Here is a 22,600-nt window from a genome sequence, read left to right as displayed (position 1 = left end):
CCTGACTGTTGCTCAAACAGTGGTAAAACTATTGGCAATTCTGAGATAATTGTTTTTATATCAAAACTCTTAATAATTGTTATTATTATCCAAGTCACATTTTATTCTTATCATATTTGCATTCTTGTCAGAGTGGAAAGGATGACATGATTAAGAGGCCCGTAGTTAATATACCTATTGGTATATCCGTCTATAGGGAGGCATACTAAACATTATCAAACAACAAAACAGAGTTCACCTTGGATGACGACAGGGATGTCGTATGTGTACAGATTGTAAAGCCCTCCGAGGCAAATTTGTGATTTTGGGCTATACAAAATAAACTAAATTGAAATGATGGATTCTGGTAGAGGAGGCTTTGAATTAGTGGGAAAGTACTGTAGACAGAAGCAATAATACAGGGTATGTCGGTCCCCTATGGCGGACTGAAGAAGGTTGTCGGTGCAGTATACTTCCCTGTATATTCAATTTAATCCAGAAAGAATTGCACAGTGGCTGTAGATGATGGGGAGCAAACCTTGAGCCAAAAACCTCAGACCAATACAAACATAGCTGCCCAGCAGGTAGACTGATGCTGAACATAACCTTGGTGACCTGGGAAGAAAAAATGCAATAGTCTATACTCACAGTTCTTCTCAATCAAATACAGTGATAACATACAAATACAATGATGGCAAGGCCTCAATGGTTAGTGGGCATTTTCTTCTTGTCCCTTTTTCATGTCCTCTGCTGCTATAACGCACACTTATATAGTTTGCTAATTTATGTTGTTTATTTATGTTGTATATATGTTATGCTCTTTTTTAACTTGTAACTGTTTTTGCACTATCCACTTTATGTCAGACAGAAGAGAAACACAATTTCAAATCTTCTGTATGTTTGCACAAATAGAAGAAGTGACAAATAAAACTGACTTTGACTTAAACATATGTCCCAAAGTAAGGGAACTATGTGATGCTGAGAAGCCTTTTTCCCATCATGTTGGTCTTTAAAATAATGTACGATGAAATATACAACAATACAAGTGCTGTAATGTATATAGCCTGTGTTCCTATTGTGGCAGCTGCCATACGCAAATATGATTTGGGGTCTCAGTATGACGATAAGAACATAATGCTTAATTGTGGAATCAGAAGACATTCTTGAAAATCTATTTGCCTGATCTGAGAACAGACCTTTCTTTCCAATAAGTTAAATGTGTTTATTATTATCCTTCTTTTAAGCAGACTGATATTTGTTTCATAGCTACAGATTATAAAAAACAAACAAAAAATACAACAATTCTCTCTCGATTCCCTACTTCTGGGTACTCTTTATAACAGATTAAATGGTCATTGGTTTGTAAATAAATGATTGCACATAGGCTGTCTGCAGATGTTTAGATTTTAATATTATGGTGACTAAATTGTGATTTGTTGTATAATTTGGAGGTTACTGATCTTACAATAAAACACGTCAAAATAAACAAAACATAAACAAGAATTCATGTGCACACGAAAAAAAACAAAATCAAATTTAGAAACAAGTCTTTATTCCACAAAACCCCAACGAAGTATTTGATTAATACAAGGTATGGGTCTGATTTATGAATATATTTTCCAAATAAACAAAGAAGTTGTATCCATTATTGAACTAATCAACTCTGTTATCAGTATGAGAAAATTAGTCAAAATAAAAACACATTAAGTTGCTAAAGACACAAAATATGGAAAACTGACCAACATGTTTGAAGTAACAGCTGTTAAAACAAGTGTAGTATTGATTATATTTCTGACTAATGAAAATAAAAGGAGAGGATATATTAATGTGTTACATGAATAGAAGTAATGTCATAAACTGTATTGGCTATACAGAATGTAAAAGGGACTTTCCAACCAACTGTGTTTTTTTCTAATGAAGGAGATTCAGTTGACGGCCATATTGGGGTAATTGCCATTGCACATTGTGGTTTTTTATTTTTTTTATATGCAAATTGTTACACCTTCAGTTTTAGATATGTAGTCGAATCGCTTCATTCTGAGTCTGTGGATTTGACCTCTTGCACACGAGGGTTTTTACCTGTCAAACTACCTGCGATGAACCTTCTGGCGTGTGGTCGTGCCAGCTGTACTGTCTCTTTAAGAGACCCGGAAGCGGTTCTCTCCTGCCTCTTCACTGGTCGCGGGTCCCGTCCAGAAAGCTGAGCATGATATTCCGTCCTACCAACTGGGCTTTTCGAAGCAGCGTGCGGTGCTGGCAAAGCCGGGCTGTCATCCAAGCAGCGCTGAAGGCCTCGGACGTCAACGTCTGCCGTTGGTACTCGACCCCAATTCGTGGCGGTGGTGTCACGGGCATGGAGGAGATACTGGCGAGGGTCGTTGCACCGTTACCCACGTACGAAACGAGAGACAAATACCCGCCTCCCCCCGAGTCAAACAGCTTGGAGTTCATGCACTTTTACGGAAGTCTCGACTCGGAAAACAAACTCGGCTTCCTAACGAAGCTGTCGCAGGACTTCGGAGTAGACCACAAGGGCGTCTCGGAGCTCGCGTTGAGGCTGTTGGACACTCAGCTACGAGACTTGGCGACTATTCTGCAAGTTGAAGATCGGCTGCGATACGGCTTGACTCCCCGTTACAAACAGTTGCTTAACCATATAAGCAGGGTCGAAGGGGGGGTGAAATTTCTGGTGGACCTCCGAGCCGACGTGCTTGAAATAATCTCTTCCAAAGCTAGCGAGACCCCGCACATAAGGGTAATTAATTTGTTTACATCATCTACGGATGCTCGCAAGAGCCAAGCTGTGCTTTTCGCGTTTTGACGTCTCTGGTCTGAACAGGTCATGTAGAGACAGTGTGTGTGTGATATGTTTTAACAGCATTAGCAATGGGCTGAGTATAGCTGATTACACAACTCACCCCCTCACTGAGGCACAACGGCTCACATTTCCTCACAGCTTGTGGCAACGACCTTTGTCCCAGATTACCTTCCTAATCAAACTGGGGGAACTAAATCAGATGTATTTTTATTTTGTATTTCCTTATTGCTTAGGGCGTTTTTACAAATATATAATACCAAGCTTTTTGGCACAAGACAGTGCCAAGCTCAATTTTAGGGCTGATCCACCTACTCGAATGCTCTGGTGTTAAAATAGAGCCTATACTAAAATGTCATTCTATACATCAAGAGCTTCTGTTTGCTGAATATAAATCAAACATGTAATCAATATGCTAAATTATTTCTTTAAAGCAAATATCAATTGAAAAAAAAACATGAATAAACGTGTTCCATTACGTCACACATACATGGCCCCCACGCTCTTTGTCCCCTTAATAGCATATCTTTGGCAACTTATTTTTGTAATTTATGAAGCTACCCTTTGGAGTCTTATTATTCACTTATTCATGTTCATGTTCAGTCAAATATAATTACAATTTTATAATTCAGTCCAGCACTTGAGTGTAGGAGTTTTCATGCGCACCTTGGATCAAGAGTGGAATATATTTCAGATGGCAGGTCTGCTGTCACAAATTCATGTTCTTTTGAGCGGGTTTGTTCAAGAATTCAAAATCGAACTCTGGAGTTTAATCTCATATAAGACCTGCCTTGATTTTTTTTCTTCCCCAAAACACAACTGGATACAAAGTTAAAAAAAGGAAATGTGCAGTAGATGTTTTGCTATTAATAGATGCTCACTCACTCAGTGAATAGAGTCATTTGACAGGCCGACTCTTTTGCAACCATGAATTCAGTGCAGCTTGTAGTTGAAGCCCCTCAACGCCTGTATTTCTATCTACTTTCTTTCAGCGGTTTTTAGTTGCCTACAAGATTAAACCAGATTTCTTTTGGAATCAATTCATTTTTCAGCTTGACAAAGGTTACAAAACTCTGTTCTTGATGTTGGCTGTATGTCTAAGTTGGGATCATACTGAGGTGATGCTGCATGAAGCTGTGTTTGTGTGTGTGTATATATGTATATGTATATGTGTATATATATATATATATATATATATATATATATATATATATATATATATGTATATGTATATATATATGTATATGTATATATATATATATGGCCTGTTAACAGTAGTTAGCAGGCTGGATAATTGCTATTTTTGTGTCAAAGGCCCTGAGCAGATATTTTATAAAAAAAATCAGTATACGCAGTAGCCCCTGTAGTGTGTATAGATGTAGATCTACTAAGAAGGAAAACCAACCATCTATACTGATTGAGGATTGTGTGAAAAAAGCTTTCTATCAACGTTGAGATAAATGTTTATGTTTTGTTTGGTTTTGGAATGGAGCTTGATATGATTTACAAAGACCCTGAATGCAGCATCGCTAGAGGACGTCTGGCCTCTTCTCTGCAGCTCAATACCTATTTCATTCCTGTTGAGATGTGGTTCAGATGCATTTATTCTCAATAACCCAGGCCTACTGAGACCTTTTGTATCTTTAAAAAGGTCTAGGCTACCTACAGTGTACTCGTACTGAGTGCCGGCCACCTTGGTCTTGGGGGTGCACAGCAATCTTTTCTTGTTGTGGCCGGAATTGATTGAGCTAAAAATGTGAAAAGGTCATGATCAAATGAAGCTTTTAGTACATGTATTGATAGTAAGTGCATACCAGGGGAGAGCAAAACTTGCTGTCCATAACAGTTTGCATTCTTGTTCATCTGTCCACAAACTGAGTGGATGAAAGATGTGAAGACAAGTCTGAGACATTGGTTTAGTTGGCTCCTCGGGATTTCACAGAGTATAAGTGAGGCTATTTTTCCCCCCCAGACGCACTGCCGGGCTGACAAGTGGCATACAGCCTACTGGAGTAAAAGTATTGCGCACTCTGAGTTTGACCTGTAAACACTTTGGCAGTCGGTGGTCGTTTGGCCTAGGATAGACAGACTGTTCCTTCCAGGCGCTGCAGTATCCATCGCTCTGTATAATCACAATATAACTGCAGCTCAAGGTAACAGAGGCTGTATCAGCTCGCAACATCAGAGCCTCACTGCATTTATACTGCTCCAGTGTCAAAAAGTATTGCTTTATTTTCTTTCTAATGGAGTGCAGGAGTGTCTTTTCCCTTCCCTCCCTTCTTGCGTGTCTCTCCTTACCCCGGGCTTCCAATGCCCTTCCATTTCAAAAGACTTCATCTTCTGCTAGGTCAATGGAATACACATCTCAGTCTGGCCTTCCTTTTGTGTGGGAGAGAATTGGCTACCCAAGGCAGCGGCCGCACTCTCAAGGGTTGTTTATGTGATGCGTTTTCCACAGAAATGCTGGGCTGGGATTACCGGCCATTTTATAGATTATTTCACCTCTGGCAGTTTGTGAGGTTAGAGGAACACAAATACACACACACACACACACCTCCACACAAGTTATGTGTCTTGCTAAACTTTCAAACTTTTGATTTGCTCCTCATTCAAGAGAATTTTCCAGCCTGAGAACTCTGAACCATAGAGATGAATAATGCAGGGCCTAATGCACATATGAGGGGCAGACTTTCAAATTTAGTTAGTTTTGTTTTTTTATTGAGAATTTCAGCCAGTGGCTTTTACATCATGACTTGAGCTTGTTTGTAATAGCCATTATTATGACTGACAAGCTGGCATTAAAGTAAGCCCGGAGAGAAGACGTCTAAAGGAATAGCCAATATAAGCGGTGTTTATGGGCTTGGTGTTTATGAGTGTGTGTGTGTGTGTGTGTGTGTGTGCACCGTGTCGGCTTGTTTGTGTGTTTGCAAGAGATTTGCTTTAAATGAAGTCTGACCTTTGCGGGAGGACAGGCCTGCTTTGAAATGGCAAGTTGTTTATTGAAGTACCTCCTCACACCCATTGCGAGCTCAAACAAATCACTACTCATAATGTGAAAACATTCAAACAGCATACAAACACCCCGAGGGCCGTGTGTAAGATAGCAGTCTGGAATTGTTTATTGCCGACAGACAAACTTGAGCAACTTGGAAGCCAGTCAAAAAGATAGCGCTTGTAAGTTCTCTCAATAAAATGTCTATAAAGCTGTTCAGTTGTGTTTCTCCATCTCTTTTAATTGTCCTATAAAAGTTGTAATTTCTACAAATTAATTTTCTGGCGTTTCTCCTTTATAAGATAGACAAGAATGACAAAAAAAATCCTCCAAAGCAAAACCACAGTGCTCATTGTCGTAGAGATCCTAGCATTCTGTTCCATACTCATATATGATTTATCTGCATACAAGGGTTTTATTTTTTACAATATATAGTTCCTATTACCAAATAGAAATGCACCAATCAGCGTTGGTTTTCCTGATAGACTGGCTGCTGAGCTGCTCAACAAAGGAAAGAATGTGGTGTATTTTGAATTGTCTGCTGGATGTGGATGTTCATTCTAAACCCTCAACTTGTTTGCTCTCCCAGGACCTGAACGGCACGCTGAAGAGCTTGCTGTCTGAGTGGTTCTCTGTAGGTCTGCTCCGACTGGAGAGAATCACCTGGCAGTCCCCCTGTGAGATCCTGCAGAGGATCAGCCAGTAAGGCCATTCATGCTCTCTCATACGTCTGTCTTTCCCTCCTTCATTTCATCGCAGTCTCTTCTCATACAATACAACCATACAGCACAGCAATGCAAATTGACCGTTTGCTAAACCCCTCCCCTGAACAGTGATTATCCAATCATAGCGTAACAGATGTAGTGTAGTGGTGCAGGGATATTTTTGTAGGTTGAACCAAACAGGGTTTTCTAGAATTACACATGGAAGAAATGTAAGATGCAACCAGAGCTTTACACTGTCTGCTTCAGCTTGAAACATTACAACGTTATGCAGAGGCGGATTTAAAACTAACTCCTCAAATCTGCCAGCAACAGTTTTTCCATGTGCAAAACGAGCTGATGTACTGTACAAAATGGAGAGCTTGACAGGTATAGCAACAGTAGCTAGAGAGGGCGGGACTTAGTGAACGGTTAATTGAAAACTGAAAGACTAACTGTCAGCCCTCTGCCCAGGTATGAGGCAGTGCACCCTATAAGGAACTGGACGGACCTGAAGTGCAGAGTTGGGCCGTACCGCCGCTGTTATGCCTTCACCCACGCCGCCATGCCAGGAGAACCGCTGGTTGTACTCCACGTGGCCCTCACTGAAGACATCTCTGATAACATTCAGGTCAGATAGCAATAGCTGCAGGCTGTTATAATGGTTTGTCTCACTTTACCACACCTTGGGGGATAGTTAAACATCTAGGATTTACTACTTTGTTCCTCTTCTAAGCTGACAAATGGATTATTGCTGTGTGAAAAACAATACAGAGACCTTTTAAACTGCACAACCCCTCTGGGAGAAGCCTCTACAGCGCTGACTTCCTTTACTTGGTATTTACAGTGAGGAAAAGGTGCTTTTGACAACTCTGCAATTTGAGAATATTCCGTACCGCAACGACATCCACAGTTTGGCTCCAGCAGCTCTGGCATAGCTACGGGAGACTCCTGCACTGGTCGCTGCTATGCAGCCACACTGAGAATAGGGCTCGTATCTGGATGAGTGATGCACAATTAGCCTGTGTGACTCGACAGAAATGTCTGTTTTCTCACAGAGTATCGTCCGCGAGTTCGCCACGCTTGACTCCCAGGAGGATGTGAATAAGATAAATGCAGCCATCTTCTACTCCATCTCCTCCACCCAGGCTGGCCTTCAGGGGGTGGAGCTGGGCAACTACCTCATCAAGAAGGTGGTCCGAGAGCTTCAGGTGAGTGCGAGTGGGGCGTGGGATGTGATGTAGTACAAAGGTCAGGGCAAAGAACCGTGGCTGTGGAACGAGAATGGGATGTTGCAGCATTTGATTATTCAAATTAAAGTTTTCAAAAATGGTTCTCGCTCCCCATCGTTTCAAACCCCGGCCTCCGCATGAACTGTACATTTTGTCATCTTTGTGGGAATTACCATTTTATTTCAAAATCAGCTTTATTGGCCATGTACGTGTATGTGTGTGTGTGTGTGTGTGTGTACACATACATGGAATTTGACTCCGGTTACACGTTGCTCTCGTCCTACATATATACATATTCTGTACAATAAACAAGATAAATATAAAAAAAGACAACAGAGTAGTCAGAATAGTGCAGATGGAGGTGTCTGAATAATTGATCATCAGAGTGACGACCAGTGGAAAGAAGCTGTTCCTGGGTCTGGTGGTTTTGGCATACAGTGCTCTGTAATAATGTTGCGATGTTCTGATAATGTTCCTGTATCGTATATTACCTAATTTGATTGCAATATTTTCAAAAGATATATTTTACAAAAGAAAAACACCATAAAATTAAAGCTTAGCCATTGTAAAATACTATTAAAAATATAAAAATTCCTAAAAAGACTTGGCTTTGGTAAAACACAAGATCACAGAGAAGGCGAGGTTATCTAAATACAATAACTATGAAGCACATCGTCTTATTAATGGAGCTTTTGCACCAGCCTTTCCCGTTAAAGCTACATAAAACATTATCATTTACAGTGCATGGATACAGGTGTTAATTCCTCCTCCCCTATGGTGTAGTAGCAAAGAGTGGTGTTATTCTCCTCCACAGGGTTTCACTCTGTATGAATCGCACGCTGAATTCGATTAAAAGGCTTTACGGTGGCCTTCAGGTGCGGCACAGCTGGCACAGCGTTATTCCAGTGAGAAAGGTAGCTGTGCCAGGCCAGATTTTTTTGTTTGATTGCTTTTCAAAAGTTTTTATTTGAGTTCCAGTGCTCAATCATAAATATCCCGCTTGTTCTAGCACTTGCTTATACACACATGATTGCGTATACACTGGCAGGACTTTATACACTAGACGGGCAGTAATGAAATCTCATCCATCCCTGTCAATAAGCGAAGAAGAGCCCTTCACGTCAGGCTACTCCAACAAGCTCTTGGTAAACGATTGGATGATTGAAAGGAACATCAGAAGCTACTCCAACAGATAAGTAGCGCTTTTCAGTGTATCCTCGTTTAAAAAAAAAGGTTTCAAAGCTTTAAGCTGCTCCCACTTTAGTAATTAAAACAATGAAGCTTTTTTGATTGGTGCAAGCTTTTTTTATTCATGGCAGCATGCGGTTCTGTGAGCTCAGCAGATGTTGCATTTTCTGCTTTAGCATGAGGGACTATTTGTGTCGGAGTGGAAAGTAGGTTATGTTGCTGCAACAGCCTTACAGTCCGGGAGTGTTGTTCACTGCCTTTGCCACCTTTGCTCCTTCTCCCGTCGTCTTTGTTGTCTTTCTAATGCAAAAATATTCATCTAAAACAAGTTTGACTTTGTAGCTTCTCTATACTACCCTACATATATAGTAGGTTATATTTAGTGTTGCTGGGTCTGTCCATTCGCTTTTCATCTTTCTATTGAAATCAAAGTATTAACCTCACCAAACTGCATTGCTTTTCGGCTGAAAATGTTTAGTTTGTTTCTGCTAGAAATGTTAGCTTTAGTTACGTTTTCACTCCATTAGCAGATATTATATAGCTGCTGTTGCCTAACTGCTAGTAATGTTGAATAATAAAATGAAATACCAAGTTGGCGATTCGTTAAAGTTGATATTTTTAATTTATTGTTAACAGCTAGTGATAAATAAAAAATCACAGTAAATTTAGTTTTCGCTGGCTATTTCACTAGCGAGCTTTCTCTTGGTACCAAGCCAGAGCCAGATAAAAAGAGAATAAAATAATACATTTCTATAGCATAAGAATTGTTAACATTGTACAACGGATTCCAAAAAAGCAGATTGTGTTTGTAAGATACTGGATTTGGGCTTTGTAACGCAGTATAAAATACTGTTTGGATGCTGTACTTTTCAATGTGTCTTCCTTTCCTTTTTCTGTACGCTTTCATCCAAAGCGCTCCATTAGTGCAATTAATTATGTCCGTAGTGGGAGTCAAACCCAAGACCCTAGCAGTGTGAACACAATGCTCTAACCCTGAAACCGGGAGGAGGTCTTGCTTGTCTTTGTAGATTGGCCCCTCGAGCACATGTCTGGCACTGCTGCTCCTTTTTCTCTGTAGCCTTTCCTCCCTGTTCCCTTTTCACCTTATTTCCACGACCCTCTTTTCCGTCCTCCTCATCCTCAGTACCTTGGGAGCACCCAGTACTTAAAAGTAGAAGTCGGAGTGAAGAGGGCAAGCTCATGATACAGTAAAAGTAAGAAGAAACATAAGGGGAGAGTCGGCCGAGCGTCGAAAGTGAGAAGGCATGATCCTGAAGTGAAGGGAGGGCCAAATCAAGGATGATGAAAAGAAAACAATGTCACAAAGCAGCGAGTCCCTCCAGGAGTTGTCTGACACTTCCACTTTTATCTGCAGCGACTTTCACTCGTCTGCCTGCCACATCGCTCAGTCACTTATCAACCCAGACGCCCGAGTGATGGGCCGAGAAAAGGGGCGGGGGGACTCGTGAGATGTGTGGGCGGGTGTTGTGTGGTCGAGACATGGTGGAGAGGCGAGTGAGGGAAGAGGACAGGTATTAAAGGTGAGAGTGCAGGGGACTGAGGAGATAGAATAAGAGGGAGCGAGAGGGGATCATCCATCTCCATCAGCAAGGCAGGGTCGTGAAGCAGTGGAGTTGATTTGTAATGCCGTCCCTGTCTGAGGAACTGAAGGCTGCAGACTGAGCGCAAACAAAAAAAATGTTGTTTTGTTTTGTGACACCGAGGCGGAGCGTTCATCTCCCTTATTTCCACCGTTGCAAAGCGTGTGCCCCTGCCTTCTCGTGAAGATCAAATCTCTGCTGCCTCTCGTCTGTTTTTTACACCATTACTGTGTCTTACTGTGTCTTCTCATTCCTTTCTCAGCTTTCACTTTTGTTTTCTTCTCTTCAAGCTGGTTAAAACAAGATGAAGCAATTTTCCTGCTTTGTGTTTCAAAATAGGGGATTTAAAAAAGAATATTTTTAACCCTTATAAATGCATGAATGTTTTGCCAAACATTACTGCATACCTTTTTATATTAGGTCCTTAGAGACCCGCTCCATATTTAACACCGATTGGGCTACACGCTAAAGTAACATTGCTCCTGAATGTTTCAGAAAATAATATTAATAAAAGTACAATAAGACAAATTCTTTTGGGAACATTTTACATAGAAAGGAACTTGAAAAGTGTGTGTGTGTGTGTGTGTGTGTGTGTGTGTGTGTGTGTGTGTGTGTGTGTGTGTGTGTGTGTGTGTGTGTGTGTGTGTGTGTGTGTGTGTGTGTGTGTGTGTGTGTGTGTGTGTGTGTGCGCATATATATCCAAAAAGGCAGATTGTGTTTGTTTATATATATATATAGATATACACACACACACACATTAGTTAGCTCAGTATAAGCCTGAGCTAGCACTGTCATATTCCTACTTCAGTTCTGCTTCTCAATTATCTGACTGATCTGACTGAAAAATGTATTCCTGATCTTCAGTTTCAGTTATAAAAAAAAACGCTCCAAAATCTGAGAAAGTGCTGCTCTGACACACGGATGCTGCACCGTCTTGTTACTGAAACATAATCAAACTTTTTCATCATGATGCCCTCCCCTTCTCCTCATGTCTTCCAGAGCGAGTTCCCTCACATGGCCCAGTTCTCCAGCCTGTCTCCGATCCCGGGCTTCTCCTCCTGGCTCCAGGGTCTGCTCAGCCAGTACAAGAAGGAAGGCTGCGGCTCTGACCTCCTTTCTGAGCAGGAGTGGAAGGAGGTGGAGCAGGCCACCGACTCGGCCCCGGGGTCTACGGCCATCGAGGCCCTCCGCAAGCTGATCGCCACCAGTGAGTGGATGCGTTCTGAGCGCCTGACGCGCGTCCTGGAGCCCGCCCTGATGCGCCTCTGTGCCTGGTACCTCTACGGGGAGAAGAGGCGAGGCTACGCTCTCAACCCAGTGGGCAACTTCCACCTGCAAAACGGCGCCACCATGTGGCGGCTCAACTGGAGCGCCGACACCAGCCCCAGGGGCGTGGCAAACTCCTGCGGGATCATGGTGAACTATCGGTACTTCCTGAACGAGACGTCTAAAAACAGCGCCCTTTACCTGCAGAACAAGGTCATCACGGCGTCGGAGCAGGTCCTGGGGCTGGTGTCCCAGTTTCAGAAGAGCAGCAAACTGTGAGAAAGAGACGAGGACGAACACACAAATACAAATCTGTGCGGTTAGATGGCACTTGATACCGTCAGTATATGTTAACTGGCGAACTTAATGATATGACATTTGGCATATTGTTAAAACTGCTTCAGAGGCACCACTGAATGGACGTCAGCCGATATTATTCTTGAATTGAAACATTTCTCACGCGACGGCTCTCATCCCGTCGTCTGCATGTAGTGCATAAGTTAGGCTTCCTGCCTCTGGTTGAAGCTGTTTGATATTGTGTAAGTGGCTCTCAGGCTGAGAGACTGTAGCTAGTAAAGCACGAGGCATCTATCAATGCTTTGCCATGTTCTTGGATAACAGTGTGTGTAATGGTGAAACCAAAGCAACGAGGGAGTGCAGCTACTGGAATAAATGACGTTTAGATTCTTTCATTTGGCTGAACTGTCTCACTGCAAATGCGTTGATTAATGAGAGAGAGTCGGATTGTGTCTTTCTTTTTTTTTTCTTGCAGAGGATTTAAATAGTAGTTATATACACCTGCTCATTCCTACTAAAGCTCAATATATTAAAGGCATGAAATCAATAAGTAGAATTTTTTCATTTTGCATAACTTGAAACAACACAGTATCTTTCTTTTTTTTCCTTCGTCGACTGGACTGGACCCTTTTGGTGCTTCATTCACATGACTTAATTTTTGTTTTAAATATAATTTTGCCTTCTCAGACACACACACACACACACACACACACACACACACACACACACCACCGACGTCTCCAAAGAGCCATCGCTGATGTTCTAACGTCTCTGTACAGGTGCCAAGCAGGGCTCATCTCAGTCCACACTCCATTGTTGTGAAATAATATATCACAGCAAGTTGACTGTGAAATTACATTTTCTCTCTCCAAGGAGCCAAACTTTCTTTTAGTTTTTTTTTTTTCACACCATCTGTAGCCCCCCCAACCCCACCCCTATTTTTTCTCCTCCCTGTGCTGCTCTGTGTCCTAGAAACTAATGGAGTGGGAAATAAAGTTAAAGTAAATGGTTAGATTGATGGCGTTCAGTTGTGAAGGAAGGGGGAGGAGAGTAAAAAGGACAGTTGTTTAAAGGATGCCCTTGACAGACGCTATGAGTGTCTCTGGAGATATTGGCGCGTACTTCTGTGTGTGCGTGGGGACACACAAGAGAGCGATACTGTCACGCCACCTCAGTGGCGTATGGTGCACACTTATATGGGTTACCAGGGAAACAACCATGAGATATGCCACGCTCGCTGCTGCCGCGTTTGGAGTAACCGTGACCGAGAAACGACCAATGGCAGCGACCGCACTGAGCGCTTTGGGTTGGAAGTCCAGCAGCTTTTTAAATTAACTTTTTTTAAGTATATTATGTCGTACAGCGAAAGTAATTACTTTTTGATAGTAGTCAGTCAGGTGTTTCCCATTGGAAAAGTGAGAAGACAAAGAGCTCACACAGAGCTGTTTCAGCACTGAAATATGATTTATGGACGCATGGGGTCCCACTGAATGACGTAAAACCAGCCTCTTCTGTTGATGCTTACGAGCACGGGGACACTTTTCATGCGTTAAATGGAGCTAATTCAAAAATGGAATCTGAATAATGACTTCAAAGTGTGATCTGTAATCAAATGGCAGTAAAATTGGAGAGCCATGTCCAAGCTTTTTGTAGACAAATGTCCTGGCGCATATTCTGATCACTGGCGGTTTTCATATTGGCGTAGTGTGTACTTAGCCCAGTCTTCATTTGTATCTAATGAGTTTGCAGTTTGTCACATTTCCAGCCCAGCACATGTTGATAATGGATTCACAGCCAAGTTTAATATTTTACTGCTCCGATTGTCTGACATGTCTTCGAGCCAATACTTTCCAAAAAAGCAGCAGAAGACCTGATTACAATTGATTAGATACTGTCTGCTTAGGAAATTCATGCCTCATCTAAAAATAACTGTAATTCAGACGATCCAATTATTTATTTATTTTTGAAGATGGGGAGTGCATGTGTGCGTGTCGGTGGTGTATTTCATTTCTTGTCTCTCATTTGGAGGAAATTGCCTTACAAATGGAGCTAATCCATTTTTTACAGATCAGAGTGGCCAGAACAGCCAGAGAGGGATGGCAGAGTGGTGGCCGTGACATTTCCATGTTCTAGTGCACTCGGATAAGGTCTGAGATATAAAAGCCTTTTGTCTTCATCCTCACGGCAAGTTTAAAGCACAACTTTTGAAGTGGATCGTAACACTGGTAAACTCTGATGAACACTTCAATGTATTAGAAAGTTGGCAATAATACAAAAACAGAAAGTGTGTAACAGCAAAGCGGTATTCCAAAAAACACTCAAACAGTTAATTAAGTGTGGCTTCAGCTGCAGGGTCATAGACCCCTGCAGCAAAGCGCACTTCATAGTATTGCTCGGGCTTAATAATAATTATAATAATAATAATAATCATCATAGTCCCACAAAAACTTTGACGCGTATCTCCTCCCACAGCGTTGCCAGCACATGCGTAAAAAAAAAATCATCAAAACGTGCAGCCTGATCGGGAATCGTGTGCTATGACTTTTCTAAGAGATTCGACTGGCCATTTTCCCGAAAAGTGCGAAAAACGGCGAGAAATTGTCCCATTCACTTGACTGGGGTTTCGGACTGAAGAGAGCAAAAAAACATTCATCTTTGTGCCCACAGTGACTCGCCGTAATTTATTGTAGAGAAATGAATGAAGTCTGGAGTTTATTTGCCCAACTGGGCATTTTTTGATAGCTAGCACAGTTTTCATGTAATTATTGTTCAAGTTTAGGAAAATGTGGCCGTGAGTTTGTCCCAAATGAAATGATGGAATCACACGTCATTTCACTGAAGCACTTGAATGTATTAATTGGTATAGAGAATAAACGTTGGCACAGAACACAAGCAAACTCATTCCGACGCAGTCCAACATTCCCTGTGATCGCCGAGGAAAACGGGGAGAGCACAAACGTGCCAAACCAGATTAATTCGACTGGCGGCGTCCTCAAAGGCAAATATGGCATGAAAGAAATGTCACAAAGGACGACAAAACATAAGAATGTAACACATTTTTTAGATGCAAACACGATGGAAAAATTCTTACTGAACCTTCCGTGTCAGCTGCATTTTCTTGGAATATCACCTTGTTGTTGCAGCCAGCATACAGTCGCCGTGACCTTTGCCAAGTACTGAGAACAAGATTAATTGCTACTTTTTATTGCAATACAAAATCCACTGAACCTCAGCCACAAGTAAATGTGTTTTGTAACATTAAAGAATTATGACTAAATGAGCAACAATCAAAGATAAAGCTTGAGGGAAAAAAACATCCTTTGATTTTGTTAATAAGTATTTAACCCTCAAAAATGCTAATCTGTTTCATCAGGATTATGTGGGTGTTGTGGGATTTGATTAACAGTAGTCAAAAAACAACAACCTGACATCATATTTTAATTTAAATGTTGCCAAAATACTGATTGGTGATCAAAAGTATGTGACATCCTAAAAAAAATTAAAAAAAATAAATAAAAGTGAGCGTGTTAATGGTGACAGTTGGACAATTCTCTATATTAATGGTAAATGTTAAATACAACTCGTATCACTAACTACCGACCAACCTACTTTTCAGTAAAGCAAAGTCAGTAAAGTGTATATGGTGTGTTAATATGAAAGTTTCTTTATGTGGCTCACAAAGTCAATGCACTTGCTGATGTGTGGGTTTTTTTAGGGCATACGCTCAGGTTGAAGGATGTGTCCGCTGAAATTTTATAGGGTGTGGCATTTTATTGTAACACTTTCTCCTGACATTTGAGGGAAATCAATGCATCCCGCTTCTTCGGCTTGAGTCATTTTTTATGATGAGGACTTTTGCACACATTTTCTAAATGTCATTGTGTGGTCTATTCACAGCAGTGTTTGCAGGTAAGTGATGATGTGTGGAAAGTGCGATTTTCAGTTAAAACTGAAGGGAGCGGGGGGAAAAACTTCCCAAAGGCTGGTTTTACCTGCAGGCCATTTATGTGTGTGTGTGTGTGTGTGTGGACAGTTCATCCAAGTGTGTTAATTCATTCTTCCTGGTTGCTGTCGCTGGCCCTCCTTCATGCTTCTCACCTCAGATCATCACCATTCTCCACCTTCTCCGCCCCTTGGTAACCCGACCCTGCACTCACAGCCCATCCAATCCCTTGGTATGTCTTCAAAGGACTTCACGGATTTACAAGCAATCAGGACTCACACACATGCACACGCACGCACACGCACGCACGCACACACACACGTTCCACATGTGCATAGCCACACACTCTTGCAGGGATACACGCTGCCTATTGTATCTCCCCAATTTTTTTTGTTGCAAGATGTAACCTTTAGAGGGCAGCAGAGTTTCACTCAGAGTGAATTGTCAGACACTGAACACACACACACACACACACACACACACACACACCACCTTGCTTGCTTTTCTTAATTCCCGTACCTCTCCCTCTCTTCTGGCATACCTTCCTTTCCTTTATTTCCTCTGTTATGGCTGTCATTCCTTTCAGCTCATCCTAACCACCCATTCTGTCCCAGTTGCGGAGCGAGTTGGAGATTGACAGATCTGCTATATCTGGTTATAGGCTGTAATTAAAACTAATTTGGCTTGCTGATGGCATTTTCCGCTTCCCCTTCCCCCTCTTCATCCATTGCAATTAGTCAGTATTAGCTGACCTGACGTCTTGAATCAGATTAGGTTATTGAATGAAAAATAGGTAAACAGACGGAGGTAGTGGTGACATCACCCGAGGGTGAAAGCCACTCCAGGCATGATACAGCTGCCAGACAGATTGAAATGAGTGTGAAAGCTCTCTCTCCCTGTCTGCGTCCCTCTCATGCGCACACATGCATGCATACATACAAGCACACACTAACTGTCCACTGATTCTAGCAGTTCCTCTGTGAGAGACTGTGTTTCAGAAAACCTGGAACAGAAGTTAGAGAGCATAACGTACTCAGTTGGCTCTGTGACTGAGTTCATTGATCAGGTAAACAGATTGGGACGCAGAGGTGATGATCACTCACAAACCACCCTTCATTTGCCCTTCCTTCTCTTCATTCTCTGCCCTCGATATCTGGACCACCTGCAAATCTCTGGAAACGCATGTCTGTCGATCTTGCTGCTAATATAAAGTGCCCCCTACTGTGCATGAGTCACATTTCTCAAACTTTTGACAGTTGGGAGACAAACCAGATGTTGAGAGGTTTAACAAAGCAGATGCTCTGACAAATTGGTTGTACTTGCTGTGTCTTCTTTAGGCAAAGTTTAATTGAAGAATCCTGAGTAGAAAACCATCTTGAAGAAAATCAAGATGTAATATTTGCAATTTACAACACAATGACAGTCGTTGGTCAGTATTTTGGAGAAATATTGTCAACCTTCTTTTCTTCTTGTCATTACAGATTTATGGTATCCCACAATGTAACCAAAGCACCAACTACTTCATGTAGTTGCATACTGTACGCAGAAATGATTACAACAAACTACATTAAAGGTTCTACAGCCGTGTCAGGGGCTGTACCGAACACATTGGTGCTTTGACCTAAAATATGCGAATATCCAGCAGATAACATGTTCAGTATGTTTACATCTTATTTTGGTGGTGAGCACACTAAGGTTATAGGTAATAAGCACTCAACTCAAAGCTCAGCTGAGGCTGATGGGAATGTCATTTGTTTTGCAGATATTTGGTCATACAGTATTTAAAAAACTGACTCTTTGACCAGATGAATGTTCTAATAAATTGTTGTTAAGGAATAACTAAAGTTATTACAACTCATCTTGAGAGGTACATACATTTCTGCACCAACTTTCATGAAAATCCATCCAATAGCTGTCGAGACATCACACGAATCACAAATGTCAACCTGTGATGATGACACATGATGAAAAGTCAGGGTATCACCAACGCTATAACGATTCATCCTTGGGAACCATGTCTGCACAAAATTATTATTGGCAAATCCATCCATATTTCGGTCTGGACCAAAGCGATCAAGTGGACTGACTGACAGGCTGAGCCTGCCGCAAGTGTGGCTAAAAAATAAAAGAATCGTGAAAATTATGCAGCAGAGGAAAAGATATTCTGACTTTTAATAGTAGTGAACCTCCAAAAACATTGTATCCCACGCTGTAACTTTCCATCTCTGCCTGGTGCCCACATCTTTTAAAGTTTGTAACACAGGATTTCTTTTATTTACATATAGTCATCAAGCCCGAACTCTGATGACCCTGATGACATCACAGGTGTTTTTTCCTGCTCAGACTTGACTAAGCTCCTTCACAGCTCCAGAAGATATTATATTATTAATTATGAGTCTCTTGAAAGCCAAAAAAGATCAGAATCCCTTGTCTCTTATTCATATTCGTTAAAGAATATTTTAGGATAATTTCATGAAGTCATGCTACTCATCAATGTTTCATTAAAAGCTCACAGGTGTGATATTTATACTCCATATAGTCAAAACCTCGTAATTCATTTTTAATGGATTTCAGCTTGTCTTTTTAAAATATTCCTTTATTTGATGAAATATACAACACATGCCGAGAGAGAGAAAGAGAGAGACTTTTCTTCTTACTTTTCCTCTCTTCCACTGACAAGCTGAGTAATGAGTCAATGGCTTTTCCTGTCAACACGGTTTGTCTTTTACAGTCACTGCGTGCATCCCAGAGACCCATTAAGCCTGTAGACCTCCTCTACACTTTCAGTCTCGCTCATGCATCTGCAGAGTTATCTTCCAAAAATCGCTTTCCTCCATTTCCCTCCCTCAGATCAGCTCACTCTCTCTGTGTCGACTCTGTGTCTACCTCGCCTTCACCCAGAGCTGCATATTGAAAGGATACGTGGTCGCACTTCATGAAGCTGTGAGTCTCATTTAAATAGATGCAGCAGCTGGGCTGACACCCGAGCCTCGCCTCGTGAATCCATGCTCCTCTTGCAACAGGAGAGAGCGGGGAGAGCGGAAGCCGACAATGGTGTGACAAATTGCGTTTTCTTATTTTCATTCTGCTGATTTATTCCTTCCCTCTACTGCACTGCCACCCATCAAAATCCCACTCCGGCACCCACACCCGTCCGCCACTCCCACATCCTGTTCCCCCTCCCGCTCCTATCCTTTGGAGCGGAAGGCCTGTAGCTGTGGTAATGAGGAAGGTTAATTGGCCTTGCTGTGTCTTTAGGAAGCTGGATAGTAACATCATAACAGCATTAGGAGCCTGCTTACCCTCTGCTGTTTTCACATAATCTGAGATCCTCCCTACTGAGAGACTTCTTTGTCGAGGCAGCGTGCCGACAAAAAGAATACTTTCCACATGGAAACTTTCATACACAGGTATTCATGCTATTCAATTACTCAGGGGTCACGCTCTGATACTGCATGCCGTCAGAAAGCTGAGTTGATTTGTATTTCCAGCGAATCATAGCACAAGTTAGGCAAAAAAAAGGAAAAACGCGACAAAATGTTCAGGTGATGGATTACCTGTCTCTGGCAATTTTCAAGAATCTGCAAGTTGTTGATTTTCCTACAGTGAAATGACTGAGAATAATGTGTACATGCTTATGAACACTCAACTTTTGGATCATATTTGGTTTAGATTGTGAACTTGGAACGATCTGGGTTTGCTGTATAGTGTAGACACCTGGACTGGACCGGACCACTCTGTGTGATCACCAGTAATGGAGGATGAGACTGACAATGCTCTTTATCATTTAACATTAGTGTTAGACTTTTACATTACACTGCTGATCATCGGGAAAGCCTCACCACACTAACTTCGACATAACTGTAAAAAAGGTAGTAGAGTAGAAAAGTAATACCAGTCAATGCAGTATTTATGTGTTATTCCCCTGTGCAGAAAAGGGTTGTGAGGTCAATGTAATCCATTATTCCTCATCTGTCTCTTTCTTCCTTTTCACCCTAACTTTCATCAACACAAACACCCTCGTCCTCTCTATTTCCACTCAATCTCAGCCACTCCCTTCTTTCTCCAGTCTGATCTCTTCATCCATCTCGATGCTGCGGTCAGTCGGGCCACTCCAGGTGACCGATGAGCAGGGCCATCGATCACTATAAACTCAGCCTTTTACAGTTAATGAAATCCCTGTTCGCTCACTCCGTATGCAAAGTGTCCGGTGGAGCTCCACCAACACATACTCTCACACACATATGGAAGTCGAGTGTTGGTGGGAACTTGATTAAATCAATACCAGTAGAGAGAGAAGGAGACAGATGGATGGATTCAGCGGAGCTCATGTGTTGCACTCAACACTGCTGCTTATTCACCGTCAAGCATCTGTTCGCTTTTTCTTCTCGGCTTTTTGCCTTCGTCTCCCTCTGCCTCTCTGCATGTTTTTGACCACGGTGTTTATGAATGATATCAAGGAGCCTTTCATTCGTGGTGAGGTGTCCGGGTGAATCTTGACAGGCTGGCACAGTGCCAGGATTCAACAAAGACCCTGATGACAGGCATGCCTCAAGGTTCTCCATGAACAAACAAATGCAACTAACACGATGCACAGAAAGAACAACTAAAATCACCGGAGGTCAGAGCAAGCTGTTGCTAAGAGCTCAAGTTGTGCCTGTGAAGACCTTGGTTGCTCGAAAGACACAGACAGACAGACACACACACACACACACACACACACACACACACACACACGTATGTAGGATGAAAGTTATTCCCTAGTTTAACAAGCAAATGATGAATGAGAGAAGCATTATAGGATGCCATTGAAATATTGCACATATTGCATTGGTATTGCAGTGTAGATCACCAACTAAAACTAATATATCTTAGACATTAGTGGTGAATGTTGTTAATTTATACTCTATATGACAACCAATTTATTTTTATGTTTGGAAGAGGATGCCCCCCAGGTCTCTTATTTAACCAATCACATGCTTTGCATCACATTGTCAGTTTTTTTTTTGTGGGCTGATCCGATCTCAGCTGCACCTAACCCTTGCATGTGGAAAAAGAAAACAGAAAAACCCACATTTTTCTTTTTTGGAATCTTACCATTGGTATTTTCATGAAGGTTTTCTCTTAATCAAGAGGGATCTGCTGGAAGGCACATCTTCCTCCATAACAATGGCACCAATAGCATCCGTCCACATGCATGTTAATTGGCTGCATGGAAACATATCTAAATTTCCAATTTAAGGAAACTGTTGGCACTAATTATATGGACATCAAGACTGTGCTGGTGGAGGATTTTGGAGGCGAGAGCAGAAGGCGTCCATCCAGCAGCTGTGCCCCGCTGAGTGCTAATATGCAGCTCAGGTAGCCAAGAGCAACCACACTTGTATGCTTCTCCAGGCTTGTTCGGGGAGGAAAAAGAGGAATTTAAAGCCTCATACATCATGAAACCACACAGCGTGTGCCAACATTCATCAGCAGCGCACAATAAGTACACACATGTGGATGGAAACCCCCCACCAGTATTCCATACTAGAGGGCACGTGGCCTATTTCGTGCACTCATGATCACTGCTGAATCCTGTAACCTGCACATAAGATGAGAAAAACGGACCAATCTGTCCATGTGATACACTTACCACTCCAGCTACTTCATCCGGAGGAGACTTAGCCAACCGAGGCCGGAGCAGTATCCTGTCAGAACTCCCTGCGGGAGGGTGCCTGGGCCCGCCCCAGTAGGGAGTCATCCCAGGTGGAGCTGGACATGCCGGTATACCTGATGAGTGACACAGAAGGCTAATTTATGACTGGGAAGAGGCATAAACCTGAGCTAGCCGAATCGGATTAATCAGATGATGAAGTGTGCAGCAGTGAGAGAGAGGAAGGGAATGTATCTCTGGCTCAGACCCGTTGCAGAACTTCAGTAAACTTCCCAAATGATTATACTTTCATTCTTTGACATTCTTTATTTATAGTCCTTTAGTAGGCAGTGAAGAAAACCTCTCAAATGGAGCTGTACAGATCCACAGCTCAACCTCTGGATGGGGATGTCGCTTGTGGCTGTGACTCGGTGTTAAAGACCGGGAGACACATTGTCCACTGTGGCAGATGCTGAGGTGAGCAAATCATGCTTTTTATTACGGCTAATTAGTGATTAGTGTTTACACAGATGGCCTCTGTTGTTTGGAATTGAGGGACGAAGGGAGCATTGCAGTGTCGCATCAATGCTAAATGGTGACTAAACAGAGCATGGTTTGGAATTTTCATTTCTTTGACACAACAATAAAACAGCAATAATGGTGACCACAGCTGAGGTGCGTATGAGACATGTGTTCAATGTGTCAGTGCATCCTGTAAATTTGCTTATTCTCACAGATATGTGTTGACCAAACGGCAGTCATTAAATAAATGGTGTATCAATGAACCCTTCACTGCACTTTAGTAAAATACAAAAATCCGCTACACAACAGCATCACGGTGCACAAATGCCTCCACCAAGAGGTCTGCCACATACCGTACTTCTCTCTGATTTTATCCTGAACAGGCGGGACCTTGAGGTAGCCTTATAGTCCACTGCTGTCAGGGAAGTA

General features: G+C 42.1%; 1 protein-coding gene across 1 annotated transcript; it reads left to right on the top strand.

Moving 5' to 3' along the window:
* Nucleotides 1-2,185: 2,185 nt before the first annotated feature.
* On the top strand, nt 2,186-12,580 carry mlycd (malonyl-CoA decarboxylase; the record flags this gene model as incomplete). The annotated part of the gene is made up of 5 exons (XM_079224118.1): nt 2,186-2,734; nt 6,376-6,488; nt 6,962-7,118; nt 7,546-7,698; nt 11,508-12,580. 5 exons carry the CDS (start codon nt 2,186-2,188, stop codon nt 12,051-12,053), a joined length of 1,518 nt encoding a protein of 505 aa, XP_079080244.1. The 3' UTR covers nt 12,054-12,580.
* Between the last annotated feature and the right edge of the window lie 10,020 nt (nt 12,581-22,600).

Source organism: Taurulus bubalis (assembly GCF_910589615.1).
Source record: "Taurulus bubalis genome assembly, chromosome: 9".
In the NCBI taxonomy this organism is placed as follows: Eukaryota; Metazoa; Chordata; class Actinopteri; order Perciformes; family Cottidae; genus Taurulus; species Taurulus bubalis.
The sequence above is the reverse complement of the archived record's forward strand: the minus strand, read 5'-3'. Positions and strand labels throughout refer to the sequence as shown.